This window comes from Hesperophylax consimilis, chromosome 18, assembly GCF_061612785.1.
Source record: "Hesperophylax consimilis isolate HC1 chromosome 18, BYU_Hcon_1.0, whole genome shotgun sequence".
In the NCBI taxonomy this organism is placed as follows: domain Eukaryota; kingdom Metazoa; phylum Arthropoda; class Insecta; order Trichoptera; family Limnephilidae; genus Hesperophylax; species Hesperophylax consimilis.
The window spans coordinates 30,542,534-30,560,362 of NC_142853.1; the positions used below are offsets into that span (position 1 = coordinate 30,542,534).

Below are 17,829 nucleotides of genomic sequence, written 5' to 3' on the forward strand. Positions count from 1 at the left end.
CCGCCACACCCCAACCCCTCCCCGCCCGCTCCCAGTCGCAAGGAAGCAAGCACGCTGCGTGCTTGTATTTGGTTATTTTGTTAAGTAAATAAATCAAAACTACAATAATGGATAAGGAAATAAATCCCGAAAATTTAATACTACTGGTTGAAGAAAGAGTATAGTAATATTTTATCTTTAACTAAATAAAAACAAAACACTTGGTGTACCTACACAACTTTTGTATATCAAAATTTTAATTTTAATTTTTTAAAGTTTACTTTTTTTAAATTTTAAAGCTTTAATGAGATGCACGGAAGAGCGTATTAGTTTAATAAACACATAATAAAAAATATTTGAGTTGTTATTGTTTTCTTACTTTAAAATATCGATAGCCTTTCTTCAGGACAAATGCACTCACTCAATTTTGTATTTTGATATGTTAAGCTCTCTGAAACTCATTCCAGTAGATGGTTAAAGGAAGTGATAGTCTATCACATTCTTAAGAGAATGTCTATCACTGATAGACATTCTCTTAAGCCATTAAGCGCCCTTGAGGTGATTTTCTCATGGTGAAAACGGCGCTATATAAATAATCCAATCATTATTATTCTAAAATAATTAAAGAACTTTACTTCATCACTTCTCAACTCACCAATTAACACTTGGAAAATTCCTACAGAAAATCATTCGGCTATGATTGGGTGTACCCAAAATTTTCTTTTCACTTTTTTCCTTCTTTTTAATATGTACCACATGACAACAAGAGCTTCATCGTCGTCCATTGCGCACCATTACTGAAGAATGAGCAAATAACATGTTTTTGTTGAATCGACAGTTATTTTTTTTCGTAGAGTATGGTCCGTTTTCAAAACGGATCCGTTTTCAAAACGGAAGTGTGAACAGGGCCATTGGCCATCCGTTTTTAAAACGGGACTCGCCTCCGATTTGAAAACGGAAGTGGGAACGGGCCCTGAGTTGTCATGATTAAAGTGGGATTGCAAGTTGCAACCTGTCATGTTTATTTTGAAATGGGAGAAATTTCCAAAAGTTCAGTTCGATCGAGATTTCTGGTAAAGATTCGAGGGCCCCCTGAGCTTGAGGGCCCCGGGGCACTGCCCCGCGTAGCCCCTAGGTAGCTACGCCGCTGGTAAGAATACAACATGTATTGTATGTTACCAACACATTTCGATAGGTAATTTTTTACATTTGTCACATCGTGAGACAAACAAAATATCCCGTGGGTTCAGTGATTCACGGCTAGTTATATTATAATACGTAAAGTATTACTAGAAAGTACCACCCTCAAAACCATCACAAATTCACTAATATTACTTTAGTTTTAGTGGTTCAGTTGTGTTATATTATTGTTATATTGTATGAAACAAATTGGATCTAAAAACCATAGATATGCCAATAGGTAGATAGATATGCCAGACAGTACAATTTTTATTCGGAGCCTATAGGTACTACTTATTAATGTGGATATAGTTAGGCAATCATACGACGTCACAATATTTCGGTTCCAATTTTCGATTAGAGTTATGGCCACACCTCCAAACCCAAACGCCAACCGTGAGTGGTTTATTTTTGTACCAAACTAAACTTCTATGATGCTTCTTGCTTCTATGCTTGCACTTCTATGGTCTATGGTTGTGTTCTCCAAAATCGTTTCTCGTTTCGTTTTCTTGAACATATTTTGACATTACTGACAGCGATATAAGTTTTCAATGCTTTTTATTGTGCATTTTGCTTTATTTTAATGAAAATTCTCTGTTACTGCCTATGAATATAAAAAAGCAACCATAGTATGATTCCTTATTACTTATTTACTTCCGTGTCATTTCTCTGTTTTAAACGTTTATCTTAGTAATATAATACAAACAAAAGCACTGGTAGTTCAACATTCTATTACATTTTAAAGTAGACGGGAGACGATCAATATCAATTATCGATGTTCCACCTCATTGACAATGTACATTGAAGTCCGATTGACGGAACTTCAATCGATCCGTCAATTCTTTCGAATCAGTTTGGAGACGCCATGTAGACTCCTGCGGAAACATAACCTAAAATGTGCGAACTGTGAATTTTTCTTTCCGTAACTCTGGAAAATCGAGATATACGTAAAACAAATCTCGTTTCGCGATGAAACTGAATTCCAAAGGGCTATATAAATTAAGAAATTGAACAAACGATTGTCAATCGCACAGCAAAACAATCCTTCCCCTGCGTCAATGTCTCTTAACTATGGCATCCTTGCACTCAATCAAAATGCACATCATTCCCCTCCGTCAATAGGAAGTCTCATAAATGATCAATGGTCAATAGCATCAGAGACGTAGATTAACATATTGATATTCTCCAAGGCGCCTAAGGCGAAAGAATAAATTATTAATTACATGTTATGAAGAATGATATCAAAATTTAAAAAAAGGACCACTTTAATGTTTCCCATTTTTAATGTTTTAAAACTTCTAATTTTATAACCTGGGCGCTTATTAATTTAAAAATTACAGTGTTTGGTAAATATTCAGGATCACTGGCGACACTTAATTTAATTATTGTAAATTTATTTTAATTAAAATTTCCGAAATGCAGATAGTTGCCGTTCATAGTAATTAAAGTGAACCAAAGGGTTTTATTTAAAAACAAAATTGTATTAAACGTGACCAGCAATCCCAAATAATTACCTAGTGTTTTTTTATATGTTAGATTGACATTCCGTTTCCAGATTCCTAGCTAGATTACATTGATTAAAAATGAATCGACCCCAAAAAGGACCCCAGTTTTACCAATGCATTCCTTGCAATAGGAAGATGCCAATACACGACAAAAAGTCGCACGATAATAGTAAAAAACATAAAACAAGAGAGGATGAATGTTATCGGGGTTCAAACACCACAATCTGCGTCAAAAGTAAGTCAATCATTTGTTTGCCAGCGGCGAAAAGTCTTAAGACTAAAATAATAACATTTTTTTGTCATATTATGTATTTAATTAATTATTTCAAGATATCTTTTTGTCATAAGTCTGACAAGGGAAGGGATGTTTATCATATACAACCTGTTTTCTTATTTTAGGAGCTGGAAATCCATTGGATTATAAACACTACAAAGATTTCTTTGAGCAGTTCGGACGCGTGAAGTATGTTAAAGTTAACCAAGTTAACAAGGAGGTTGAAATAGTATTCTGCAATGTGAATGATATGCTCTCGGCGCTGAAGGTCAAAGGCAACCTGTACCTCAAGGGATCCAAACTTCTCATCATGTCAAAGTCAGAAACAAATGGGTCACGAGAACATCGAGAAAATAACCCAAAAGGTATGTTTAAAAACAATGGCAGGTAATATGGAAAGCTCGAAGCTGGTGGAACTGGTGTGGTTGGATTTGCGTGATATGACAGCTATGTTACACGGTTCAAAAGATATAACGATTTAGGATTTCTTTTTTAAATGGTTGACGAATATGGTGTCAGGAGTGACAAGGAATTATTAAAAAAATGAATTGAAAAATATAAATGCAAAAGTAATTGAGAAAAAGGTAGACTTGATTTGTTTAAAACTGCAACCTATTTCAGATTGTTTTCCTTGTTTTACAAATATTTTTAACAAGATAAGAAGAGAAATAAGTTTCGCTGCTTTTTCAAATGGGCGGTTTGCTACAGAAATAAACTTACAATTATAACAGATTACAGATTCATGCTACAGAAATAAACTTACAATTATAACAGATTACAGATTCATGCTACAGAAATAAACTTACAATTATAACAGATTCCAGAGGCATGATGAAACTGATGAAACAAACAAAAAATTTGTAAGTGCGTTGCTGTGTCTGTCTGTGCAGATAGAGAAACAATAGCGCATGTTGCTTTTACATCCAACAGAAAGCGCTGTTTTAAAAAAAAATCTCGTTTGTCCAACAGATGGCGCTGTTTTTAAAATTTCAAATGTTTTTACCTGTCACAAGTGAAATCTATATAATATAGGTATATAAAAACACACCCATATTCAAATGCTATGTAGTGTCAAAATTTCAAAGCAATCGGTGAAGAAATTTCGGAGATTTATGATTTTGAACAAACAAACATTTACATTTTTATTTATATGCAATATATAGAAGATGTGAGAATTTTATGTTGGTTTATATTTATGTATTTTTAAGGCATGTTCCACTTTTTTCTTAAGTGTTCATCATGAAGAAACCTATCCAAACATTATCGAGGAGCATAAAAGCCCAAAACAGCATTGAGACATTTTTGTTACTATTTTTATTAAAGTTTTGTAAAAACCTTTCGCCATTGCATAGGAGTAATGGTTGACATGATATCCGACTACATCAGCGCGAATGGCTGATTCGACCTTTTCAGATTACCTGAAGTACGCAATTAGTTCACTACACAATAAGTTCACTACTTAAGTTGAAAGTGAAATATATACAGGGTGTATCGGCACGTACCCGACAAACTTTAACCAGCTATTCCTTAGGTAAGTTTTTAGATTTTCACGGCCAAAAGCATTTTTGTTGTTTGTTTTTGGGGTGTTATGCCCATCTTCGGATCTACCGGATCTGCCCTGATGATGGACACTGCAACGATGTCCGAAACGTCGGCTAAAGAAGGAGTTAGCGCAACACGGCATAACACCTCAAAAACAAACAACAGCTATTCCTTAGCACATTTGGAGTAAAAAATGTTATGGGCACTTTGCTGTCCGGTAACATTTTTTTTTAATAAAAAATTTACTATTCATATTTTCACCACATGTCACCACTGTTTTATCCTTTGTCAAAGTTTGAAAACCATCCGGCAATATTTTATTCGAGTTTCGTTGAATAATATACGTACGTACCTACATTAGCGTGCTTTTACGATCACAACGAAATGGCATGGCACCATTCGTCTCATTTTTAGCTATTATTATTTAGTGTGTATGAAAGAGCGAACACGCTTTTTGACACACTTGCTAATAACAGCTGTTGAACACGAGAAACAATGCCAATGACAGTGACGGAGTGTGGATTTTTTTTATCATTTTTTGTTTTTAATTGAAAAAAAATGTTACCGGACAGCAAAGTGCCCATAACATTTTTTACTCCAAATGTGCTAAGGAAAAGCTGGTTAAAGTTTGTCGGGTACGTGCCGATACACTCTGTATATATATATTTTAAATTAATTAATAATATATGTTTTCTAAATTACCCCATATTAAGCTTCTCTTAATTATGGTTACATTGTAACATATTTTTTTGTAAATGATGTAACATAATTTATTTTTTTCAAATCATTAAAAAATGTTTAGGATTACCTTACCACCTACGAACAGACCAATTTTCTCACAATAATTCTTTTATAAACTTATCTTTTCTTGACTATTGTTTTAATTTTATTCTAGTGTTTCGAAGCCTTTTTATCTGATTAATAGGTTTTCTTTGATTATTTTAATTCATAACAACCGGGTATAAGTAAAATAAACACATTTAATAACTTGGTAATAGACGTGCTTCGAGGCTAAAGGCAACACAACATAACACTCCAAAAATAAATCGCCATAATTTGGAAGTAAGTCTGGAAATATATGACTTTCTACCAAAATGATTTATTTTTATTTTTATGAAAGACAAACAATTCCGGGTTAGGAATAACCTGACAATATTTGAAAATCTCCTACTACCACCACAGTAAGCGGAAAATGTTGCTTGTATTGTGATGGAGGACTTAGCCAGCCGAGGAATTGAACACACTATGTCTGGGTGGGACCCAAACGCGATGTCAACTCGGCCACCGACCGGTCATTGTTCTGATGCTGCTCTTACTAAATAATAGGTGCATGTGTTCCTGGTGAAAGACCACCATTTAGAATTGAAACGTGGCTTGAAATGGCTTTAGCTGTGTTTGGTGACCAGATCTGAATAGTCGGGTACTCCCCCACCTTCCTCTTCGCGATTTCCTCCTAAAAGCTAAAAAAATAACCTCATAAAACGTAATGCTGAAATTGAAAGAAAATAAGGCAATGTTTTTCAACAGAATAAAAGTTTTTTCTTTCAATTACCTACAATAATAACTAAACTCTTTACTTTTGACATATTTAATCACAAATTGCTTTGATCGCATTTGGGCCATATCATATCATGGCTACAATGTTGTCGAAAACATTGCCCAACTATATCTCAATGATTGGCTATAGTTTCCAGCAATGTTGCCAAAAGTGTGCCATTTTGATGGCCCTTTTACGATCTGTGGAAAAATGTACCATGTATTCCAAATTTATGTCTTAATTTTCAGATAGACCCAAGCCAAGAAATCCGCCAGACTCTCGTTACGGAATTCCTCACAAGCCCGACCTGCCGCCTGCCTCCTCCTATGATCTGCGCGGAGACTTTGAGCAGCAGCTGGTGACCCTGCTGCAGGAGATCCGCCTGAAGCCTCAAACAGTGGAGCTTCTTGGCTGCTTGTGCGAGGACACGCAGAGAGCCCTCGGCCAGATATTCGCCGGTAACTTGTTCATTTACAGCATACTATGCACTACTACTGGTTCCATGACAGAACGGAATGTTGAAAAAAAGACCTAACCTAACTAACCAACATGCCATTTCTCTGTAGGGATAGACCGCTGCGACTCTGTCTCGGCACTTACTCCTTTTTTTATTCACATTCTTATATTGTCTCCTACATACTCTACTGTTAATCTGACTCTTGACATGACTAACATAATATTTATCTATTTACATACAAGATGGGGCAAAATTAATGTCATAATGTGAATGTGCAATAATTTTTGCAAATGGCGTCAAATGTCATTGTGCTTTGACATTAATGTTTACGGAATTATTGTTACTGCTTATTTGACCAATTTCCAGTCTGTTTTTTTTTAACGCAGCGTGAATTTCGTCATCGTATTCCTCGTCGTCCTGCACCATGTGCGTATCGGTATAATAACATTTGACTCCATTTTGCACATTCACATTATGACATTAATTTTGCCCCATCTATAATCCTTTGCAAACTGCTTCATACGAGAGTCATTTTGTCTTTGATAAAATCCTGACGGAAAATAAATATGTTTTTGGGATATCAAACGAATGTGCGGGAACTGCTTACGTAGGATATATTCACAAGCACATGTTTCATCCAGTAAGTCGCCCATAAGCCCATAGTCGTGGGATCATAACTAAGAACTTTAGGCGTGTGGCCCGTCACAGTTCAGATTTTTTTACCGGTTGTAAATGGATATAGAGGAGTTCCGTGGCAACGTGGCTTTTTTTCATACCTGTAAATTCAAAATAGGTAGTCAGTCTTTTCGGGGTTACTTTCAGCTCTATATTTCTTTAAAAGTTTATTATTTAGAACTCTACATTATACACGGGTCCGGAAACTCGTAACACAAGCGGGAAACTGGTCAATCAACACTTTTTTTTTATTCCTGAGATTTATATGCTTGTTTTTGACAGATTTATAAAACATTTTTATGTAATTTTTCAAAGATACAGGTGATTAAATTAGAAGCGTGTAGATTCACTTTTAACGCAGATTACACAGATGTGTGTATTATCTACATATTTTAAATAAAATAGATGTCACCTGTTGCAGATAAAAACATGCTATTTTGTCAGCTGTGACAGGTAAAAACAGCGCCATCTTTTGGACATAAAAGCAACACGCGCTATTGTTTTTCTATCTGCACAGACTGAGCAACAACAATGCGTGGCGGGGTGTAGCTAGTTTGGTAATAAAAAAATATCAAGTCTGGGAATGGTATATGATAGGTAGTTTTAGAAGTGTTTGATAGCTGTTTTCCATCAAATCTCACCATTTTCTCCATCATATACCGTTAATATAATTTGTGAGCCTCGGAGAATGATAAGATAATGCATGTAATTTGTTCCAGGTATCAGCGTGATTCCTTTTGGCTCCATTGTGAATGGATTGGCAATATTGGACAGTGACGTGGATTGCTTTGCGGAGATTCCAGACCACTACGGGGCCTACAGTAATGCAGCTCTTAAAAAGAACTGTATAAACCTAGCGAAGAAGGCCTTCCTTTCCCACCCGGCCTTATTTTCCAATGTATTCATGATACCCAGTGCTAAAGTCCCCATCATCAAGTACAAACACATTCCCACCGGATTCAATGTGGATATCAACTTTAAGAGTCCGAACGGTATCATAAACACTAATCTTATAAGGTTCTTCATCTCTACAGACTCTCGCCTAATCCCCCTTTTTGTTCTAATCAAATACTGGGCCAAACTTAAAGAGCTCACCGGCCCTAACAAATTTTCCAACTACGGCATGATACTGTTGGTTATTTTCTATCTCCAACGCCTCGTCAAACCTATTTTACCTCCTGTAGAGTTTTTACAGACAGACCCCCGGTGTGACATCATTAAAGAGGGGTGGAATGTTGGCTTTGACTCGTCCTTACACAACTTTCCTCAAAATCATAATGACTCCAATGTATTGACGCTGCTGGAAGGATTTTTCCGCTTTTACTCGAGCCTTCAATTGGAAACTGTTGTTCTCAGCCCGCTGACTGGTCTGTCTTTACCCATCGCCACCTTTCAAGATGTATCTCAATTGCCCCCCAACTTCCACAGATACGTATCTCTTTTGAATGTTGCTAATAACCCTATACAGCCATTTCCAATTTGCAAAACTTTAAATGTTCAGGATCCTTTTGAACTGAACCGTAATGTTACAGCGTCAGTGTCTTTAAAGTTAAAGAAGTTATTCCTTAAAGAGTGCGCAACAGGGCTGATGAAAATACAATTCGCTCGACATACGCAATGTTTTGACGGGTTTTTGCACAAACTCTTGAGCCCCGAAGTCGGGATAGAAGGGATCCCACTCAACAAAATGAGTTCCGTTAAGAAAGTATATCCAATAAAAAAAAAATTGGTTGGAAAATTCGCCAATCAAATAATAACTTTATACGGTCAGAGACTGAAGCTTTTGGTGGAAAACATATTGACAAATGTTTTAAAATGTAAATTTACCACAAAATTTAAATCCAAATATGAAGCTGGTTTTCCCATTATTTATACTTGTGATTCTTTTTATAACCTGTGGTCAATCAGAAAGAATCACATTGACCAAGTGAATGGGGATCCATCTACCCTGGCTTGGTACATTTCTGTGTCAGATCATATTTTGAATATCCTCTATAAGAATCAACTGCCAACTTGTCCCTTGTTCACTTTCACTATAGAACTTGAAATAAACGCTCTACAGCAAAAAATTTTTATTGTCTTGGGAAATACTAACGCTCCAAGTGAAATGTTTGTAGAATTTATTGACTTCATTTCAGGGGTTTTAGATATGGGAATGAATTCTGTGTTCAATCAATAGAGACAGATATAATTTATTGACTTCATTTCAGGGGTTTTAGATATGGGAATGAATTCTGTGTTCAATCAATAGAGACAGATATAATTTATTGACTTCATTTCAGGGGTTTTAGATATGGGAATGAATTCCGTGTTCAATCAATAGAGACAGATATAATTTATTGACTTCATTTCAGGGGTTTTAGATATGGGAATGAATTCCGTGTTCAATCAATAGAGACAGATATAATTTATTGACTTCATTTCAGGGGTTTTAGATATGGGAATGAATTCTGTGTTCAATCAATAGAGACAGATATAATTTATTGACTTCATTTCAGGGGTTTTAGATATGGGAATGAATTCTGTGTTCAATCAATAGAGACAGATATAATTTATTGACTTCATTTCAGGGGTTTTAGATATGGGAATGAATTCTGTGTTCAATCAATAGAGACAGATATAATTTATTGACTTCATTTCAGGGGTTTTAGATATGGGAATGAATTCTGTGTTCAATCAATAGAGACAGATATAATTTATTGACTTCATTTCAGGGGTTTTAGATATGGGAATGAATTCTGTGTTCAATCAATAGAGACAGATATAATTTATTGACTTCATTTCAGGGGTTTTAGATATGGGAATGAATTCTGTGTTCAATCAATAGAGACAGATATAATTTATTGACTTCATTTCAGGGGTTTTAGATATGGGAATGAATTCTGTGTTCAATCAATAGAGACAGATATAATTTATTGACTTCATTTCAGGGGTTTTAGATATGGGAATGAATTCTGTGTTCAATCAATAGAGACAGATATAATTTATTGACTTCATTTCAGGGGTTTTAGATATGGGAATGAATTCTGTGTTCAATCAATAGAGACAGATATAATTTATTGACTTCATTTCAGGGGTTTTAGATATGGGAATGAATTCTGTGTTCAATCAATAGAGACAGATAAAATTTATTGACTTCATTTCAGGGGTTTTAGATATGGGAATGAATTCTGTGTTCAATCAATAGAGACAGATATAATTTATTGACTTCATTTCAGGGGTTTTAGATATGGGAATGAATTCTGTGTTCAATCAATAGAGACAGATATAATTTATTGACTTCATTTCAGGGGTTTTAGATATGGGAATGAATTCTGTGTTCAATCAATAGAGACAGATATAATTTATTGACTTCATTTCAGGGGTTTTAGATATGGGAATGAATTCTGTGTTCAATCAATAGAGACAGATATAATTTATTGACTTCATTTCAGGGGTTTTAGATATGGGAATGAATTCTGTGTTCAATCAATAGAGACAGATATAATTTATTGACTTTATTTCAGGGGTTTTAGATATGGGAATGAATTCTGTGTTCAATCAATAGAGACAGATATAATTTATTGACTTCATTTCAGGGGTTTTAGATATGGGAATGAATTCTGTGTTCAATCAATAGAGACAGATATAATTTATTGACTTCATTTCAGGGGTTTTAGATATGGGAATGAATTCTGTGTTCAATCAATAGAGACAGATATAATTTATTGACTTCATTTCAGGGGTTTTAGATATGGGAATGAATTCTGAGTTCAATCAATAGTCAGATATTATTTATCCATATGCAGAATATTGTTTATACGTAGACTTAGAAGGAAAGGGAAAGTTTCCTCAAAAAAATTCATTTAGGAGAGGAACATCAAAATTCAAACACGGCCATCTCTTCATTTTTAAAAGAAAATTAAAATTTCAGTCACTTCCATAAATGATAATATTAGGAACTCCAGTGAAAAATATTATGGCTTAAAAATATATATATTCTACTGTGTTTTGGTAAAACCTTCAAGACACATTTTTTTGGGAATGTTACTTTTCAGTGGTTTCAAATTGAATAGTCTTCAAAGTAAAACATGGTAAATAAGTAATTTTTGCTGATTAAGGCATTTTTAATACTAAAATCTAAAAAAATATTTAGGTTATTTCAAGAAAACCGTAGATGAAATTTCTGTCGTCAAATATCTCATAATTATAAGTAGAATTTTAAAAAAGCAAATAACCACATTAATATGAACTTCACGATTTTTAATTATTTTTATGGATCTGTATTTGTTTTTATGGTCTCCTGTAAAATTTTCATTTTGTGGCTTGCAGAGCTTTACCAAACCACAGTCGATATTATATTCATATAGAATTATACATCAACAAACGCTGATCCTGAAAATGCAACGTTTTTTATATAAAATTAATAAACCATTGTATTAGCCCTGTGACTGGTCGGCGGGTTCAGACAGAACTCGCCGCTCCCACGTGGAACGATCGCCCGCGTGCATTAAGAATGCAGTCAATTTTGCACTATTTAGCGCACGGGTCACCGCTGTGGTATACACATTATTCAAAAGTACTCATACTTTGTTATGTTATCTTGCTTATTATTGATTTCAAAATGACAAAACCGAGGTACGTGTGACGTCAAATGTACATCAAAAGATTTCAATCATTTTGGCGGGCTTTGAAAAATTATAATTTTTTTAAAAATTAAAATAAAAACTGTTAATTAAGTTAGAAGGTTGTTCATAAAAAAAATTACTGGAGTTCCTTATTCTAATTTGATATTTTGAATAATAAAATGGCTGAAATATGCGTTACCAAAAATATATTTTCACTAATGACCAAAATGATTTAACCCATTTACGCCCAAGACGTAATCGTAGAAAAAAGAATAAATCCACTTTATGTAGTAGGGAATAGAGTTTTTTAACAAAAATCAAAAAAAAAAAATTTTTTTTTTTTTATTTACTAGAAAAAAAAGTGCCATGCTCAAATGGGGACACTGGGCTCATTCAGTATGGTATTTCTCGAAGCATGGTTTTTCAATACACAAAGTTTTTTTGCACTCCCAACGTGCCTTACTATGGCAAATAGTGCATCGCAACTGTTTTGTCAACTTCTCCGGAAAGTGGCCAAAACCATCAAACTGTAAATTGAGCACTATCGAGGCTGATGGGTGAAATTGTAGCTGGTTCATCTTCACGTCGTTACTAAGTATGTGTAGATCGAACATGTATGTAAATAACACCCACCACCACTTCTTGCCTCGTATTGAAGTTCGATACGTTGAAATCGACTGATCGGCTTGATCGACACCGCCCATGACTCTGTTGTAATTCACAAATACTTGAGGAATATTTACATCGGTTTTCTTCTTTTCGATTGAGCTCCAGCCCTTTACTTTGCCCAACGGAAGAACATTATTGTAGTTTGTTTGTTAGTATTATCACAGAAATGTAGGTACTTTTTGATATCTAAAAATCTGTTTCTCGTCATTGCCTTAGGAACAACAGGTACATTACAGTCCTCGTCTAAAGACGTTCGCGAGACAAAGTGTGATAACCAGATAGAGATAGAATGCCCAAAAATGTTTTCAACTCACCAACGGTAATATTGATATCATGTTTATTGTTTTGTGATGCATACAAATCAGAATATTGAAGAATCATATCGATTACTTCCTGATCAAAAATTGAAACAGGATTTTTACCTTTGAGATCAGTAATTCGGTTTTCGCATCGTTGTTGTACATTATTCTCATCAAAAGGCATGTGATCGTAGCTAGGCTCGCATTTACGCCAACAGGGCCCAACATTGCATTGTTGCCTTCTAGCGGAATTTGACAAAGGCTCTTCATCAGAACTGTCCTAATCTTCTTCGTTTCTGTTTACAAAAACTTCGATATTTCCAGGAATATCTCTTGGCATGTCATTGGTAACAATATTGTCTTCATCGCCTTCTTCTTCATCAGTGAGGATACTTGGTTCTGGGGGAAGAGCAACGATATCAAATTCAACATCTGAGTCCTCTTCTGCCATAATAGCATCAAGGGCCTCCTGGAGTCCATGATAGTTATCGCTTACTTCAAATTGCCGTTTAGACATATTTATGTGCAGTCAAAACTCTGTAAAAAAAAAGAATATTTTACTCATTATGTGCCCACTATCCCTATTTGGGGACACCAACAAAAAAAGTAGTTCACAGTTCAGTAAATTATATATTTTACCTTATCAAATTCTTATTCCAAAGTAAACAAAGTGTTCAATGAGATTATGTAGAACAATTAAGAATTTACAAACGTAAACATATAAAAAAAAATACTTACATTTGGTAATCACTGGAACTCTGAGATTCACTTTATTTATGACACTAAAATACTTTTTATAAATGGTGTTATCCAAAATGTTTTATATAAAATGTAAGACACATCAATCACCTCGACAATAATGCACTGTTAGCAAAACTTACCACATTAATAACAAAATAGTGGGTAGATTTGAAGGCGTCCTCGTTTGGGCACGGCAGGCGTAAATGGGTTAAGTTGATGCACCACGTCGCGTAACATTTGTAATTGGGCCGCTAACAATAACAATAATTTTCTAAAGAACTTAATTTTCCACACTATACAATAAAACCATAACCTAGAAGAGGTTAGTAAGTAGGAGATTTTTTACTTTAAAGTAGTTTTTATAGGCCTTATACATTATTTTTTTTGGGGTTTAAAAAAAGACTTGTCAAAAAATTGTTGGATTGTTTCAAAGGCCAAGATGTGTCCTACTGACAGTATTAATGAACACACATCCACACAGCATCCCCAAAGATGACATAGGCCCTGAGGGAAATAATTTTCTTCAGGGCCACCTGTGGAGTTAATATTAAAAAAAAAACAAACAAACAAAATATTCAAACCAAAACAAATAATTTTGCATTACTTCATTGTGTTTCTCCTTAAATATGTATTATGCATACAATCCAATGTCCATTGTATTCATACATCCCATAAGTATAGTTTTAGTGATAAGATAACTATTCATTAGGTTAGAGTGAAAGGGTTCCAACTGCTCGAACGAAAGTTCCGAGGTACGAGAACTCAAATTATTTGATTTTTCTTTATTTCTGACTTCCAAATTATGTTGACATTTTTTATTTATGGCTGCTGATTTTATTTGATCCTAATGTAGATTTTTTTTTCAAGGTTATTTATTTATTTTTATCCCCTAAAGCTCAAGAAAATATTTGTTAAAGAAACACATACACAATTTACTGTGTAAAATTTAGATGTAATAGGTCAGAACTCACTCAGAATCAGAATGTTAATTTAAATTAATGATTTATTTAAGATTATAATAGTATAGGCATAAATACATCTTTTGATATCATTTAAATGTCACCAATCATCATAATTAACATAATATTTACATTTATTATCTTAGGTAGGTACACACTGGCTCCACGCACAAAGCATTCTGGACAACTTAAAATCCACAACACACATTTTCTATGAAAATAGATGCTTTAGGAACATGATCTACGATTCAACGCCGATCTGTGCTGTCCAGGTCCAGGTCAGCACGGGACATGTCACATCTTCCAATGCGTGTGACCAGTGTACATATTTCTAGATTACGTATTTGACGCATTATATTTTGTTGTTAAAATTTTGAGATGAACAGCTAATAATAGATTTAGTAAGATGTTATGAAGTGATCTATTATCAGACATGACTATGCTGAATATTACACATGCATTCTGAGGGATCAGAATTTGTGTTGCGTATGGAGGATAAGTGAGCACGTCATAAGAACATAGCACCCATATTTTGCATTTATGGGACCTGTGTGTCCTTTATTTGTTTGACGTTTTTCTTGTTGAAAATTAAAGTGATTTCTAAACCATGGTGTTGTATTTATTTTAATAATTGGCTGCCCCATATTTGTACCCTGCAATTAAAAATATCAGAACAGTAGTCTCCGGGTAAAATGATCCCGACTACCTATGCTCGAGCAGCAGCTGCCCCTGTGGGGCATTCAGGTTCATCAAATTTCTAAGCTGATTTTCAAGTTCTATGAATATTCTATTCTAGTTCTGTAATTATATCAATATTGGCCAGTTGTTTCACAAAAGTGAAATGATGAAAGCACTTTGAAATTTGATGAGTTGTTCAAATTCTGTGTTAATCCGTCCTAAATGTGGCTATTTCTCATTATTTTTCATACCTAACATTTGAATTACATTTATTTTATGTGAATACTGCGCAGTCCCAAGTCGGTGTGTTGTGGGACTGAAGGTGGTGGGGAAGTACCTGGCTATTCAGATCTGGCCACCAAACATGGCTAAAGCCATTTCAAGCAACTTTTCAGTATTAAATGCTGGTCTTACTCCAGGGTGATGATACTTAACTCTTTGCACGCGGCCGTATCAACTGTTGTTACGGCAAAAAGTCTATACTCACACGCGGCTGTATCAACAGTTGATACGGAAACTTTGACGGCCGATATTCCCGCTCTCTTTCGTCATAAATGTATTTCTTGCTCACTTGGACATTCGTAAAACTATCACGATGCTGACATCTACAAGAATTTCTCAAAAATAAAATTTTATTTCATAAAAAAAGATCGATAACCAAGTGCGCCTTTTAGTCCTTTAGTTTACATTTTTGTCAACGGATGGCGTTAGTACTAGTTTGTCATTCACAACTTTTCATAACTAAGAATGATGAGTTTTTTTTAATTTTTTTTTATAGTGAATACCTCACAAGAGTCCCAACTGCTCCCGTCTGGAGCCAGTGAGACTATGGCATCCCCAATTGGGGGATGTTGTGAGGCTGAAGGTAAGTGGGGAAGGGAAAGAGGAAGGTGGGGAAGTACCTGGCTATTCAGATCTAGTCACTAAACACGGCTAAAGCCATTTGGAGCAACGTTTCAATTCTGAATGGTGGTCTTACACCAGGGCGATACTGGTAGTATCTTCCACTCTGAATCCACTCAACTCAGTGATCATGATGTCCCGCTTGTGTCTATAAACACAGTGGCCTAAGTACACATACACTGAGAGTGGTTTATTTATGACGCCGAGTGAATGGCGGGACCACATTCAAAAGATACGGTACGTCTTTGTATGAAATTTTATGTTTTTGTTTTTATAAACATCTAAGAGTGTTGACACACGAGGATTTGTTTTCATATTGTGGGGAATAATCTGTTCTGTCTATATAGTCCAATAAATCATGCCAGAATGCTATAATTTGACATTTAATTGCATGCATAGGTATTTGAAAATATGTACTTACCGCGTACGGGTATAGATAAAACGGAGCAAATTAACGCGTTCAAAAGGTTAAGAGTATCTTCCACTCTGGAAGGCGCTGCAAATATACCTTACACTATTTTAAATGATTTAATTGTGAAATAACACATTAATCAAATAAAATGTACTTGCACAAGGTGGGATTTGAACTCGCAACCTCCGGATGACCAGTCTTGAGCTTTACGCTTTATTTTTTATAATACATTTACCTAATCAAGATAAAACGCTCGTGGCACTTGTAATTAAATACTTATTGGTTTTTGATAGCCCTGGCCGCTTTCTGCAGAATGTGTATTACACATATTAAGGTCAGGCAGTTGATTGGTGAGCTTACATTCACTAATATGTATTCTACGGAAAACAGCCAGACAATAAAAAAAACACCAATACTTCTAAAAAATCTACATTTAAATCCACTTAAGAACTAGTGTTCAAACTTTTGCTTGTAGCTCCGTCAGTGTAAAACCTGCAGAAGTAATATTTACATTGCAGATGCAGATAGAGGGATTGGAGATACCAAAACAGTGATGGGAGCAAAAACATTTTGTGTGTACTAAAGTTGTTATTGCATCCGTCTTCTCAATTATAGTTTGTATAAAATATTGTGCAAATCAAATTGAGCTTTGGGCACACGAATACGCCCACAACACACTTATATCGGTGTATCTCTTCAGTGAGCAGGCTTTGAGCCAAAGGACACCTGGCACTAGTAAAAACCTCAAGGGCATTGTTGAGTTATTATCAGCGTCTTGGCAAGACTTCTTTTTCTTTACATTAGTTCCACACAGGAGGCAATAAAAATCTCTCAGGGCCTGTGTCATCTTTGAGGATGCTGTGTGGGTCTTTTTAGGGAAAGGAAGGAGACATATCGTGTGAAGGAAAAACGTGTGAGAGGCGGGTAGGAATCTGGGGGTCAATGTGTCCAGGAGTGACAGACGTATGAATCCATCCCTCCCACGATGGGTCGAGAGAAGGTCCGGCTGGAGAGGTCAAAAGGTATCCCTCAATAAGTCTCTCCCAATCCGATCCGCCACGCAATAGGTGGGCAAACCTCACCCCCATGAACCCTCGAGGTGACCTATGGCACGGGTGTTAGTTATCCAACCCGGCTCATGAATTCATTGGAAATAAAAAGGGATTTGGAGAAGTAATTTAAGTTTATTTTTGAAAAAGGTACATAGATGTATTATAAAGAGAAAACAGAAATTATTGACTATAAGCAAAGTCCCTATAATATTAATAATACCTCCAACTTCTGACATTTCCCATACCTTCTGATGGCAACATGTTACAATAGAACATCCTAGTGGTAAGAGTTGTGCACCTTTCTGTTCTCTTATACATTTTAATGGATTTTGTGTGAAATTATATTCTTTATTTTACGTTA

At 35.1% G+C, this 17,829-nt stretch overlaps 1 protein-coding gene across 2 annotated transcripts; it reads left to right on the forward strand.

The window, feature by feature from the left end:
- Nucleotides 1-1,630: 1,630 nt before the first annotated feature.
- Nucleotides 1,631-9,440, forward strand: LOC149415642 (speckle targeted PIP5K1A-regulated poly(A) polymerase-like). Of its 2 annotated transcripts, none has more exons than XM_089642501.1 (5): nt 1,631-1,787; nt 2,714-2,898; nt 3,063-3,302; nt 6,265-6,474; nt 7,868-9,440. In XM_089642501.1, exons 2-5 carry the CDS (start codon nt 2,742-2,744, stop codon nt 9,325-9,327), a joined length of 2,067 nt encoding a protein of 688 aa, XP_089498627.1. In that variant the 5' UTR covers nt 1,631-1,787; nt 2,714-2,741; the 3' UTR covers nt 9,328-9,440. The 2 variants fall into 2 exon arrangements, with proteins under 2 accessions (XP_089498627.1, XP_089498628.1); XM_089642502.1 differs by lacking the exon at nt 1,631-1,787 and adding an exon at nt 1,813-1,874.
- The last annotated feature ends 8,389 nt before the right edge of the window (nt 9,441-17,829 follow it).